This window comes from Mustela erminea, chromosome 20 (genome assembly GCF_009829155.1).
Source record: "Mustela erminea isolate mMusErm1 chromosome 20, mMusErm1.Pri, whole genome shotgun sequence".
Taxonomy (NCBI): Eukaryota; Metazoa; Chordata; class Mammalia; order Carnivora; family Mustelidae; genus Mustela; species Mustela erminea.
In genome coordinates this window covers 707689-719142 of record NC_045633.1, presented here as the reverse complement: position 1 = coordinate 719142, position 11454 = coordinate 707689, and the positions used below count along the sequence as shown (strand labels likewise).

General features: G+C 61.6%; 1 protein-coding gene across 4 annotated transcripts; it reads right to left on the bottom strand.

The window, feature by feature from the left end:
* Positions 1-1081: 1081 nt before the first annotated feature.
* ZNF629 (zinc finger protein 629) lies at positions 1082-10634 on the bottom strand. 4 transcript variants are annotated; one of them, XM_032328344.1, is made up of 3 exons: positions 10529-10634; positions 7099-7206; positions 1082-6945 (listed from the first exon to the last, which is right to left on the bottom strand). In XM_032328344.1, exons 1-3 carry the CDS (start codon positions 10611-10613, stop codon positions 4382-4384), a joined length of 2757 nt encoding a protein of 918 aa, XP_032184235.1. In that variant the 5' UTR covers positions 10614-10634; the 3' UTR covers positions 1082-4381. The 4 variants fall into 4 exon arrangements, with proteins under 4 accessions (XP_032184235.1, XP_032184236.1, XP_032184238.1 ...); XM_032328345.1 differs by lacking the exon at positions 10529-10634 and adding an exon at positions 9664-10262; XM_032328347.1 differs by lacking the exon at positions 10529-10634 and adding an exon at positions 9327-9349.
* Positions 10635-11454: the final 820 nt, after the last annotated feature.

Sequence of the window (11454 nt, the reverse complement as noted above, 5' to 3'; positions counted from 1 at the left end):
GTGCTAAGTCTCTGAACCAATCACTGTGCTCCCTGAAGTCCCCTCACTTGACTGAAGACTCCTGCGCTGGGACAAGCATGGCGAGCCCAGAACGCAGGATCATCCCTGCTCGCCTCCCTGTGAAAGGCAAGTCCCTTGTCCCTAACTTACTGCCCCACTTCCGGCTTTCCCGACAGGGAAGGGGAAGGAGAGAGACAGCGACACTGCGCTGGAGGTCTGGGTCAGAGAGGTGCAGAGAAAGTGGAGAGAAAGCTTCCTGGCTGGGACAGGAGGCTCCCTGCAGGCCGGGGCAGAGGCAGGCTACAGGTTAAAGCAACTGTGGCTCTCAAGTGGCTGTTCAGGGGGCAGTGGCCCGGCCTAGGCCCCGGAGATGGCAGCTGAGGCAGGCCTGGCGCCGAGGATTCAGCGAGGGCAGCCCCGCCTGGCCAGACAGTGTGGAGCCCAGGCCAGGCCCAGGCAGGTCCCATGCTGGGGGAGGACAGGTTTGGCTGGGTACGGAGCCTGCTCCCGGCCGTTCTGGTTTCCCTTACTGCCTTCCTGTGGATCTTGGGCAAGGGGTGCCCTTCTCTGAGCCTCTCCACACAGTGAGGGCTTGTCGCTGCCTCCTGCGGGGGAGAGCTCTACCCATGCCTCTTCAGGGTCTAGGAGGCTCTGTTCCAGAGGAGGATGACTGGGCCCCAGGCGGACCAGGGGAGGTGCCACCGGCTTTTGGAACTAGATCTTTGGAGCTTTTCCTTGTGACGGGAGAGGCCTCCCTGGGGCCGCCTGGCTGGACCAGAGCCAGTAAGTGCCAGGATCACCAGGCAGCCGCCCAGCGGTCATTTTGCTGGTGGCAAAAGCCGGGCACCAACAAGAGCTGCTTGGCTCTGCCACCATCTCCGCGTGTTTCTCCCTAGCACGGGGATTTTAACCATCCATAAACCCTCTGGCTTCTCCCTGTGAGCAACGTGTGGGAATTTGAGGGCAGCTGCGAGAAGGGGCCCAGCTGAGCTTTTGAGCAGACACAGAGCCCCTGGACCCGGGAGAGGACAGAGCGCCTTCTGCGCGTCCAGGCTTGGAAGACAAGACAGGAAACACCTGGGAAACCTTACTCCCTTTATTCTCTTCGACTAATCAACATGACCACCGGTGACACAACACTGTTACTGACACACAACACTCAAAAGTGGGGCCCCTCTTCACTCCACGGGGACAAGTCAGGTTGAGTGGGGCTTCCCTAATGGGGGCCAAGGCGTCTGGGGGCTGCTCGCCTCCGGAGCAGGGTCATGGAGTCTCCCCTCTTGGCTGTGACCGTTTCACGTGTCCCCACCATTCAGGATCCACGCCCAGTTCTGTTGAGTTCCCATGTGACCTCCACAGAGGTTCAAGTTGCTCCCTAAGCTCCGATCAGGGTCTCCTCTCCCCTCTGCTTTCGCCAGCGCCCCTGCGACCGGTCTGTTGGGCCCCTCCCCCAGGGCACTGCTGAAGCCTGAAGCCAGGCCTGCGAGGAGCCAGACAAGAGGGTCTGGCTATGCTGCACCTTCTGGACTGAGTTCTGGCGGGCATGTGCCACGACCGTCCCCCTGGGCCTTCGCCTCATCTGGCCGGAGGGACTCTGGACACGGCCGCCTCCCCAAGCCAGCTCCCTGCTTCGTTCCTCCCAAGATGCAGCTCGCTCTGGGAGGGAAGCACCTGGGTAAAGACGTCTGGGGACGTGGGCGAGAGAGCACAGGTCACGCCCCAAAGGTCTCCGATCCTGCCCCTTTCCTGCTACAAAAGCCCGGACCCCAACTAGTCATGCCCGCGTCATCCATTCAGCACCGGAGCCAGGACCGCTGGCCCTCACGCGTCCCCACACATGCAAGCGTCCTACTACGTATGCTGCACCCTAGTCCTCAGCAGGCTGACGGCCGGCCCCCGACCACACTGACCACCTCCCCCGCTACCGCCCCCGACCGGCCCCGGAGCCCCACAGGCTGCTCTCCGGGACTCTTCCGAAGACCGAGTCCTCAGACCTGTTTCCAAGCGGAGCTGTTTCTAGCTTTGCAAGGGGTTTGTCTCTACAACTGGTTTCTTTCTACTACCGTCTTAGAACAAATCTGCTTTGACTTGGAGGACGGTCTCCTCTTCCTTAGTCTCACAGGGACACCCCCTCTGCTGATGCTTCTGTCGGTAGAGATTCGGGGGGCAGATCCCTTCTCCCCTCTCGGCAGTGCTTCCTGACCCGGCACTTGGGTGGGCTGCGGCTTTATGCAGACGGCGACCAGGGTCTCCCCACCACTGCCCAAGGCCGGCCACTCCCTTCTCCCCAGCGGGCCTGGGCTTTTCTTCCTACAGTGTTCTAGATTTCGATCCTTTGAACTTAAGGTCCTCTCCTCAGGCGGGCAGGAGAGATGAAGACTGAAGTGCTCTCACCTTTCGGGCTTTTAGGTCGTGGGATTAGAGGTCTCTTCCACAGCTCTGAGGAACGCGGGTCGCCCTCTCCAGGGAAAGGCCCCCTCAGCCAGCATCTCCGTTCTCGGAGTCGAGGCCCGCGACGCACAGCGGGTGCCAGCGTGGGGCCCACGGGCGCTTCCTTTGGACCCAGCACCGGCCGGAGTCCTCTTCTTTCAGGGTCTCCTGGGCTAGAGGGTGGCTCTGGTTACAGGGGTCGCGAGAGTTTCCGCCCATTTCCTAGGGCAGCGGTCTCTGTATCCCCCCAACCCCTGCGGCCCGCACACACACACCCAGTCTCGGTAGCGGGCTGGGCTGGGTTAATGAAGGAGCATCCCTGTGTGTGTATGAGGACGGGAGACGGGCCCGGCCGGGAGCGGGTTTCTCATCCTTCTATTTCCCTCTGGAGGATTCTGGCTGAGGAGGAGAGGTGGGGTCTGTCCCCTTCCAAGGCCACGATCGGGTGGGTCATCCCCACCTCAGAGCGCTCCAAGTACCAGCGCGAGGAAGGTGGTCAGGCCTCCGGATGCTCTTCAGGGACCCATGGCCCCATCTGGGGGTGTCTGGATGCCACTACGTGCCGGCTGGCTCATCCCGCCAGCAGCCTGGCTCACAGCTCAGACGGGAGAGTGAGGCTTAAAAAAGCAGGTTGCCAGCTAATCCGAGCGCTCTGTTCTGTCGACTCGCTGTCCCTCGTGGCCACAGAGAACCGACACGTAGCTCTTTTGACTCGGAGAAGTCTAGGGAGGATTTAACCACACACAAGCCTGGAGTCTCTGAAGGGCTTTATTCTTTGGAGGTCGACTAGCAGCGGGTTCCCCCTCTCCACTGAGGACAGAATTCGAGGACGCGAGCTGCCACGGCAGCGAGTCTGGTGGCAGTTAGCTAGATGGCAGGAGACAGCTCCTGACGGTGAGACCTGAGAATGGGTAGGAGGGACCCTCCATCTGGGGAGGCCTCTCGGAGTCGAAGTCCCCAGGAGAGCCCTGGTGGCCGGAGCTGGGATCTGCTTGCACTTGCAGCTTAACAAGCTCCCGGAAACGGGGAGCACTGGGCAGCCCCGAGTTCGCTGGCCTCCTTCCGGACACCGCTTCACCTTGGCTTGCTCTCCTCAAAGCTCCCTAACAGAAATCCCTCCCTGCCCCCTATTGTGGTGGTTACCCAGTATTCTTTGAAGTTTCTATGCACCCCAAACTTGAGCCTTTAAAAAGGCTTGACATCACTTTTTTTTTCCTTCCCCATTTTTGGGTTCTCCCTCCTAAGGAATTCCGTGGGCCTCCTCCTCTAACACGCCATCCCCTCAGAGCGGCCTCAGCCCCCGAGGAAGCCGCAGGGCAGCTGAACTTTCTCCGCCTCGCTCCCTGGGTGGTTCTTCTCTGTGGCCTGGGGGCTCCTCCTCCCTTGTTTCTCTCCTCCCCACACTAGTCCCCAGCTGAACGCTCAGCGTCACTGTCCAAGGCTTCCGGGGGAGAGGCCCCTCCGAACTCCAGGGGGAGGGACACTGCGGACAAGTCCTCGGGAGGCTCTGCTACACCTTCTGAGGGTCACTCCTTTCAAGTCAATGCCACTGGATTCCCTGCACTTCCCCGACCCTATAGTTCCACAAGGATTTTGATAGTTTTATAGGGTTGTCTAGAGACGTATTGGGACCTCTTCCTACAATTAATAGGGCTTTTATCCACTATGGTTTATAGGGTTTTTCTGCTACAGACTTAAAGGGCTTTTTTTTTTTTCCTACATATTTATAGGGTTTCTAACCCAACAGTTTTTCTCTACTGCCTTAAGTGGTTCCCACCAACATTTTTATAGGGTTTCTCGTCACTGATGTAAAAGAACTATTTTTACCCCGGGTTCTTTATCCTGCGCTTCTCTACAACCGCATAGGGTTTCCCTCCTTCCCCCCACACCATCTCTGGGGAGAGCCGGTGTTCCTCTCAGGAGAGAGAGGCCCTTGGTCTCCAGACCCATTTCACAAGGTGACCCCAGGGTGGCAGCTCCGATGGAGGAGGAGGGCTGCGACTTCTGTGAAGCCGTCTCCACACTCAGGGCACAAATAGGGCTTTTCTTCCAAGACGGTCTTGGGGTTTTCCCCGTCCCCATGGTGGCCACTCCCCGTGGGGGTGGGGGCCTCTGCCGCACCTTCCTGGCCCGTGGACAGGGTGGCTGGCTCTGGAGGGGGATCCTCAGGTGTGGGGGGCTTTTCGTGGGTGTGGGTCTCCTGGTGCCGGGTGAGCGCCAGGCGATCAAGAAAGGAGGCCCCACAATCTGAGCAGCTGTAGGGCCTGGCCCCCAGGGGGCTCCTGAGGTGTTCCAGAAGGACAGAAGAGCTCTTCCCCAGCTCCGAGCTCTTCCCCAGCTCTGAGCTCTTCCCCAGCTCCGGACTCTTCTGGGATTTCCCACCTGCGTGGACTTTCTGGTGCAGCAACAGCTCAGAGCTGAGGCCAAAGCTCTTTTTGCATTCAGGGCATTTAAAGGGCTTTCCACTTAGGAAGGGGCTGGGCCCGGCCCCTTCCCCTAGACCAATCCTATAATCAGGAAAGAGAAAGGGCTTTTCATTGCCGTGGGTGAGCTGATGCTGGAGGAGCACGGCCCGATCCAGAAAACTTTCTCCACAGTGGGAACAAATGTAGGACTTGGAAGAGAGCAGGCCCAGTCTTTGGCTGAAGCTCTCCTGCCCCTCGGGCATTTTAAAGGGCTGTCCGGGGGGTTCAGCTCGGCCCTCCGCAGCTCCTGGGTAGGAATTGCCTCCGAAGGGGAGCCTGGCGGGTCGGAACTGAGGCGCCTTGGGGGCTGGGTGTGCGGTGAGGCCATCCGAGTTTTTGTAGGGGTTTTCTCCGATGTGGATCCGCTGATGCTGCATGAAGATGCCTTCGTCGTTGAAGCCCTTTCCGCAGACAAGACACTTGTGTGGTTTGGCTCCTGGGGGCGGGGTCAACAGGGCGGGGTCGCCCAGCCCCAGCAGGCTGTCGCCCTGAGCTCTGCGCGCCGGGGTCTTGCCCCTCTCGTGGACCACGCGATGCTGCTCCAGCTCGTGCGCCTCCAGGAAGGCCTTCCCGCAGTCGGAGCACACGAACAGGTTCTCATCCATGTGCGTGCGCACGTGGGTGATGAGGTTGGAGCTCTGGCTGAAGCTCTTGCCGCACTCGGGGCACTTGTAGGGCTTCTCGCCCGTGTGCGTGCGCCGGTGCTGGATGAGGTGGGAGCTGCGGATGAAGCTCTTGCCGCAGTCGGAGCACTTGTAGGGCTTCTCGCCCGTGTGGATGCGCTGGTGGCGGATGAGCGTGGAGCTCATGATGAAGCTCTTGCCGCAGTCCGCGCAGATGTAGGGCCGCTCGCCGCGGTGGATGCGCTGGTGGTTGATGAGGTTGGAGCTGACGCTGAAGCTCTTGCCGCACTCGGGGCACTTGTAGGGCCGCTCGCCCGTGTGCGTGCGCTGGTGCCGCAGCAGCGTGGCGCTCAGCGTGAAGGTCTTGCCGCACACGGGGCACTTGAACGGGTCCTCGCGCAGGTGGGTCCGCTGGTGCTTGATGAGGGTGGAGCTGTGGCCGAAGCTCTTGCCGCACTCCAGGCACTCGTAGGGCTTCTCGCCCGTGTGCGTGCGCTGGTGCTGGGTCAGCTCCGAGCTCTGGATGAAGCTCTTGCCGCACTCGGTGCAGCGGTACGGCTTCTCGCCGGCGTGGATCTTCTGGTGCTTGAGGAGGTTGTGGTTCTGGCCGAAGCGCTTGCCGCACTCGGGGCACTTGTAGGGCTTCTCGCCCGTGTGCGTGGCCTGGTGCTGGATGAGGTCCGAGCTGCGGTAGAAGGCGCGCCGGCACTCGCCGCACTTGTACGGCTTCTCGCCCGTGTGCGAGCGCTGGTGCTTGATGAGGTTGGTGCTCTGGGTGAAGGCCTTCTCGCACTCCGTGCACTTGTAGGGCTTCTCGCCCGTGTGCGTGCGCTGGTGCTGCACCAGGTTGGAGCTCCAGCTGAAGCACTTGCCGCAGTCCGGGCACTTGTAGGGCTTCTCGCCGGTGTGCGTGCGCTGGTGCTGCACCAGGTGCGAGCTCTGCGTGAAGCTCTTGCCGCACTCGGAGCAGGTGTTGGGCCGCTCGCCCGTGTGGATGCGCTGGTGGCGCAGCAGCTTGGACCACTGGCTGAAGCTCTTGCCACACTCGTTGCAAATGTAGGGCTTCTCGGCCCCGGAAGGGCGGCCCTGCACCAGCTCCCGGAGGCTGGGCTCATTGGCTGGGACCCCGGGGGGGCTGTTCCACGTGGTCAGAGTGCCCCACTGCCAGCTGGCCTCACAGGCCTTGGTCCAGTCCGAGGGCGTAGGGACCACCTCGGGGGCGGGGGGATCCAGAGCGGTCTGCTGGTCCAAGGGGTTGGGGTGACCCAGTGGGGTTGGGGAGTCCTGAGAGACTGTCGGATCCTGGGAGGGTCTCTCCGGGGCCATCTCTGAGGGGTCCTTGAATTCTGGACTCTGAGCGGGATCTCCCAAGATGACCTCCTCCCCAGAGCTTTCCTGCGGAGGGCTCTCGTTCCCACTCTCGGCACCTACAGAGAGAAAGGGAGTCTCCAGCCCCCATTTCCTTTCAGAACACGGGGCCGGGGCGCTCTTCCCTCCCCTGGGTGTCCCCCAGAGTCTGGGCCCCTCCCTGAAGCGGCCGCTGTCTTGTCAGGCCTGCAGTCCCTTCTCGTGCCCCTCACCTCTGTGAGCATCGCTGGGGCTCTGTTCAGGACCCTGCAGATCGGGGCCCCACAGCGCCGTCTCGGGCTCCATCCCAGAGCTCAGGACTGCCCAGTGTTCCAGGGAGCCTGGGGGAGGGGGACAGGGGAGAAGAGAGGAACAGGCGATCGGAGCTGATCTGCAAGTGTCTCCTTCCCAAGCCCGACTCCTTCACCTGCTGGCCCCAGGCCGCGTTCCTCCTCAGCTGAACTTCAGTTTCCCACCTCCCCATTTTTCCGGGCGTCCGTTCTCACAGCGGCCCCCTACCCCTGCAGGCCCGATTCCTGCTCCAGATCTTAAGATCACAACTAAGCCGGTAGACGAATGTAAGTGTGTAATTAAAAGCTCATCAGTCATAACCCTCTGAACCCGGACTGGGGGCTAGGGAAGGATCTGACACCCACGGGGGAAGGAGCTCTCACCCCACCCCTCTGATGCCCAGAGGCTGGGAAACCTGTTATTTTGCTAATCAGAGGAAGCTCATTAAGACTCTAATTTTCCTCCTTAATGGGGCTGCTAATTGGGACCAATAAACTTTCCTTATGAGCCCAAAGAACTTACAGTGCCTGGAACACTTGAAGAGTTAAAAAAAGGAAAGAAAGAAAAGCCAGCCAGCCAAGCAAGCACGAAAGCAATCAGATTTCCCTGAGGGGATGGGGCCCTCCAAAAGGACTGGGGCACTTTCCCGTTATCCGTCCGAGCACAAAAAGTTCAAGCCAGAGGTGGGGGCGGGGGCAGTCTGAAGCCGTGGGGGACTTCTGCAGAGATGACCTTGAGAGGGAAATGGAAACGGGAGAAGGGGAAAATGTGTGGAGGCCGCCCAGTCGCTGCCCGGGTGTGTGTGCTGTCCTTCCCTCTCCCGATCAGACCGAGGAGTCCGGCTGTCCATTTTACAGATCAGGAAATCAACACTCAGGGAGATTTCTCCAAGGTCACGGGCTGGGAAGTGCCAGAGCTCAGACCAGAAATGCAAGGTTCTGCGTCTGGCTCGCCCCAGCCTCTGGGAGGGAGATGACCTTGGGAGTCACGTGAAACTCATAAACGTGGACTGCTGGCAGGAGACCGGTGATGAGGAAAGCTCAGACAGAACCTGTGGGCCATGACACGGAGAAACTCCCAGGACCGTCCACTTTCCTTGGCTGGTCGGATCCGGTGACTAGACCTGACAGTCTGCGCCCATGACCTCAAAACAGTACTCCGGGCTGAAGGCCCGCCCCCATTAACAGCCCTTCTTCTGTTTCATTTGTTCTGTTTTGTTGTGGCTGTACCCTGTGCCTAGGACAGTGCCTGACACGTAAGAGGTGCCTTAGACATTTTGTTGAATGAATGGTGAATGAGGAGATGCCCCTCGTTCCTGGAAAACCTATCTGCTCTAATGCCTTAAAGGTCAGTTTGCAACCGGGTTGGCGCCAAAGGAGCAGGAGTTCGGAGTGGCCTCCTGGTAAAACTTCACAGCTAGCTATCCCTCCAAAAAGGGTGACGGGATTCCAGCTTGAGGGAATAGGTCCTCGGGAGCTAAATTCTAGGCTCCCACAATGTTTAGAGCCTAAACAGAGTCCCTGGGGAGGGTCCTGGCTTCCAGAGGCTGTGTGGGAGGGGCCCAGTGCCTAGGGGGGCAGTGGTGCAGGAAGACAGGGCTCAGGAGGAGGCAGCTGGGAGGCCACCCAAGTGTAGCCGGAGCGAGCTGCACCCTGCCGAACAGCGGCAGGGGAGACAGGAGCTGGATTTTGGGAAGTAAATTAACGTCTTCACTTCTGCAGCTTCGTAGGCCAGGAAATGTCCCCTCCCCCGTCTGTGAGTGTCTTTGGAGCGAAGGGAGCCGGGGCCTCCGCCTATTCTGAACAGGCCCGCTGGCCTTCCCGGGACAGGTAAGACCTCATGTACCTTGACGGTCCCGAGAAAGGCGAGCTCAGCGGTCGCGAGCAGACGGGAAGGGGTTAAAGCCAAGGCCGCCAGTGCAGGAGGAAAGCAGGAAGGCGGAGGCAGGCAAGAAGCGCCGGGAGCCCCCCGGGCACAGGCCGCGGGCCCCGGCCTTGGACCCCGGGCGGCCCCACCGCGGGGAAGGCCAGGCGGAGGAGGCTGCCTCGCAGGGCCGGCTGCAGCGCGGCCCAGGGTGACCCTGACGTGGACGCGGCCGCGGGAATGCAGCCGCCCCGGCCCCGGCCCCGGCCCCCTCCCGCCGCAGCGCAGACCCCGGCCCTGCGCTCGCCTGCGTCCCCGCGACCCTCCCCCGGCTCCGGGCCGAAGCCCCGTCCCGGCCTCGCCCGCCCGCCGGCCCCGGGATGGCGCCCCGGCCCCGCCGGCCGCCCCGGCCCTCTTCCCGGCATGCTCACGCCCTCCGCCCCTCCCCCACAGCCAGACCCTCGCGCTCTTCCCAGAATCCTCGGCCCCTCGCGGCCCCGGCCCGGCCCCCCCCACCCCGCCGGCGCCCGGGGCGGGGAGGGGGCGCAGGCCCGCGCGCCCCCGCCTCCCGCGCCCCATTGTTCCCGGCGGCCGTCCCGGGCCCTCCGGGCCACCCCCCGGGAACCCAGGCGTCCCCCACTCACGGCTCTGGGGTCTGGGGAAGGCCGGAAGGCAGAATCCAGCCCCAGGGGACTTAACCCCTTGAATGCCCTGCCTCGGGGGGCAGGCTGGGCGCCGAGGACTCTGGGGTCCTTCTCAAGGGGTGATCCCGGGCTGAGGACCCGGGGACCAGTTCAGGGTGACTGGGACGGAGCAGGAAGTGACCCCAGCTTCCCGGGCCCCTCTAGCCTGGAGTCAGAGCATCAGCTCTATGGGATTTAACCCTTTGCCTCCCGCAGCCTGGGGAAAAAAAAAAAAGAGGACAGGGAGCGGGGGAGGTGGTCGAGACGCCCCTCTCTCGGGCTGCGGCGGGAGCGCGTCCTCGGGGGAAGCCCAGATGCCAGTGAGGGGTCTCTGGATTGCTGGCCGCTCTCCATCTGAAGGGGGTTCCGCCGGCCACTCCTGGCAACCCCGAGCTTGGATTTGGTGGCTGCCGGTCCCCTGGGGCCTGCCTTTGTTGGGACTCGGACTCAGGCACGGGGCTCAGATGCCTGGGTTGTGGGGTGGGAGCATGGACTGGCTGGGCAGATGCCAAGGGGGAGTATCCTACGGGCTGAAAACGGCATGAATGAAATAAGTCATGACAGCAGGAGTCTGGGCTGAGGGTCCCCGGCGGCCAGGAGGGATTTGGCTCTCCTCTGAGCTGCCCTGGTGGCAGGACGGAAGTCAGTTGGGGGGGGGGTGTGTGTCACTGTGTCACTGACCAGGGAGGGCCCTTGCCCAGCTGCTCAGAGGGTACCGGGCTCAGAGCAGGAGAAACCTCTAACCCCCGGAGAACACTGGTGGCTTCCCAAGGCCCCGGCTACCTGGACTCCCAGTTCTTACACCGTTTATGTCATTCCTCCTCGCCACAGTTGGTGATTACCCCCGTTTTGCAGGAGAGGAATCTGAGCTGTGGGGAGGGCGGCATCGCGCTCACGGCCACGGTCGCCATTATTTCCCTCGCACATTTGTCTCTTGAAGCCTGGATGCTGCGGGGAGAAAAGTGGGAGAGACCCCAGAGCTGAGCAGAATCGGGCTTTCTGCCCTCAGAACTCAAGAAGCTCGACAGTGTGTAGGTGGTAGACAACACGAGGTGCCCGGGAGAGCGTGAGCAGGGGTTTGTCCGGGGATGTGAAGGAGCGAGCGCAGGAACAAACTGGGCGTCAGAAATTATTCAAGAGGATGCAGCCCCTCTGCGCCTACATCGGAGGTGCAGAGTGTGTGGCCACCGGCAGAAGTGCCCCCCACCCCCCGCCCCCGGCCCTGCCCCTGCTCAGGTCTCTGCGCTGTCCCCGTCTGGAATACCTCTGGCTCCATCTCCTTTGACACCTCGCTCCCACCTCAGGGCCTTTGCCCCTCCTGGTCCCCCTTTCTCTGCGGTTTCTCACAGCACACTATTGCCTCCTCCTTGCAAAAGCCTGACCTGGCCCGGGGGCACCAAGTCTAGAGTGGGGTTGGGGGTGGGGCTTGGAAACTGCATCCTGGAGGCTCTTGGAACAGTTTAATTTGGCCTACCCCCCCCCCGCCCCGTTCGGTGGTGGGGGTGGGGTGTGTGCACACGTGTGTTTAACCAGATTAATCAGCACCTCTAAAAATCAGTCCATTTCGGGACGCCTGGGTGGCTCAGTCGGTTAAGCCGCTGCCTCCGGCTCAGGTCATGATCCCAGATTCCTGAGATTGAGTCCCGCATCGGGCTCCTTGCTCAGTGGGGAGCCTGCTTCTCTCTCTGCCTCTGCCTGCCACTTTGCCTGCTTGTGCACTTTCTCTCTGACAAATAAATACAGTCTTTGATT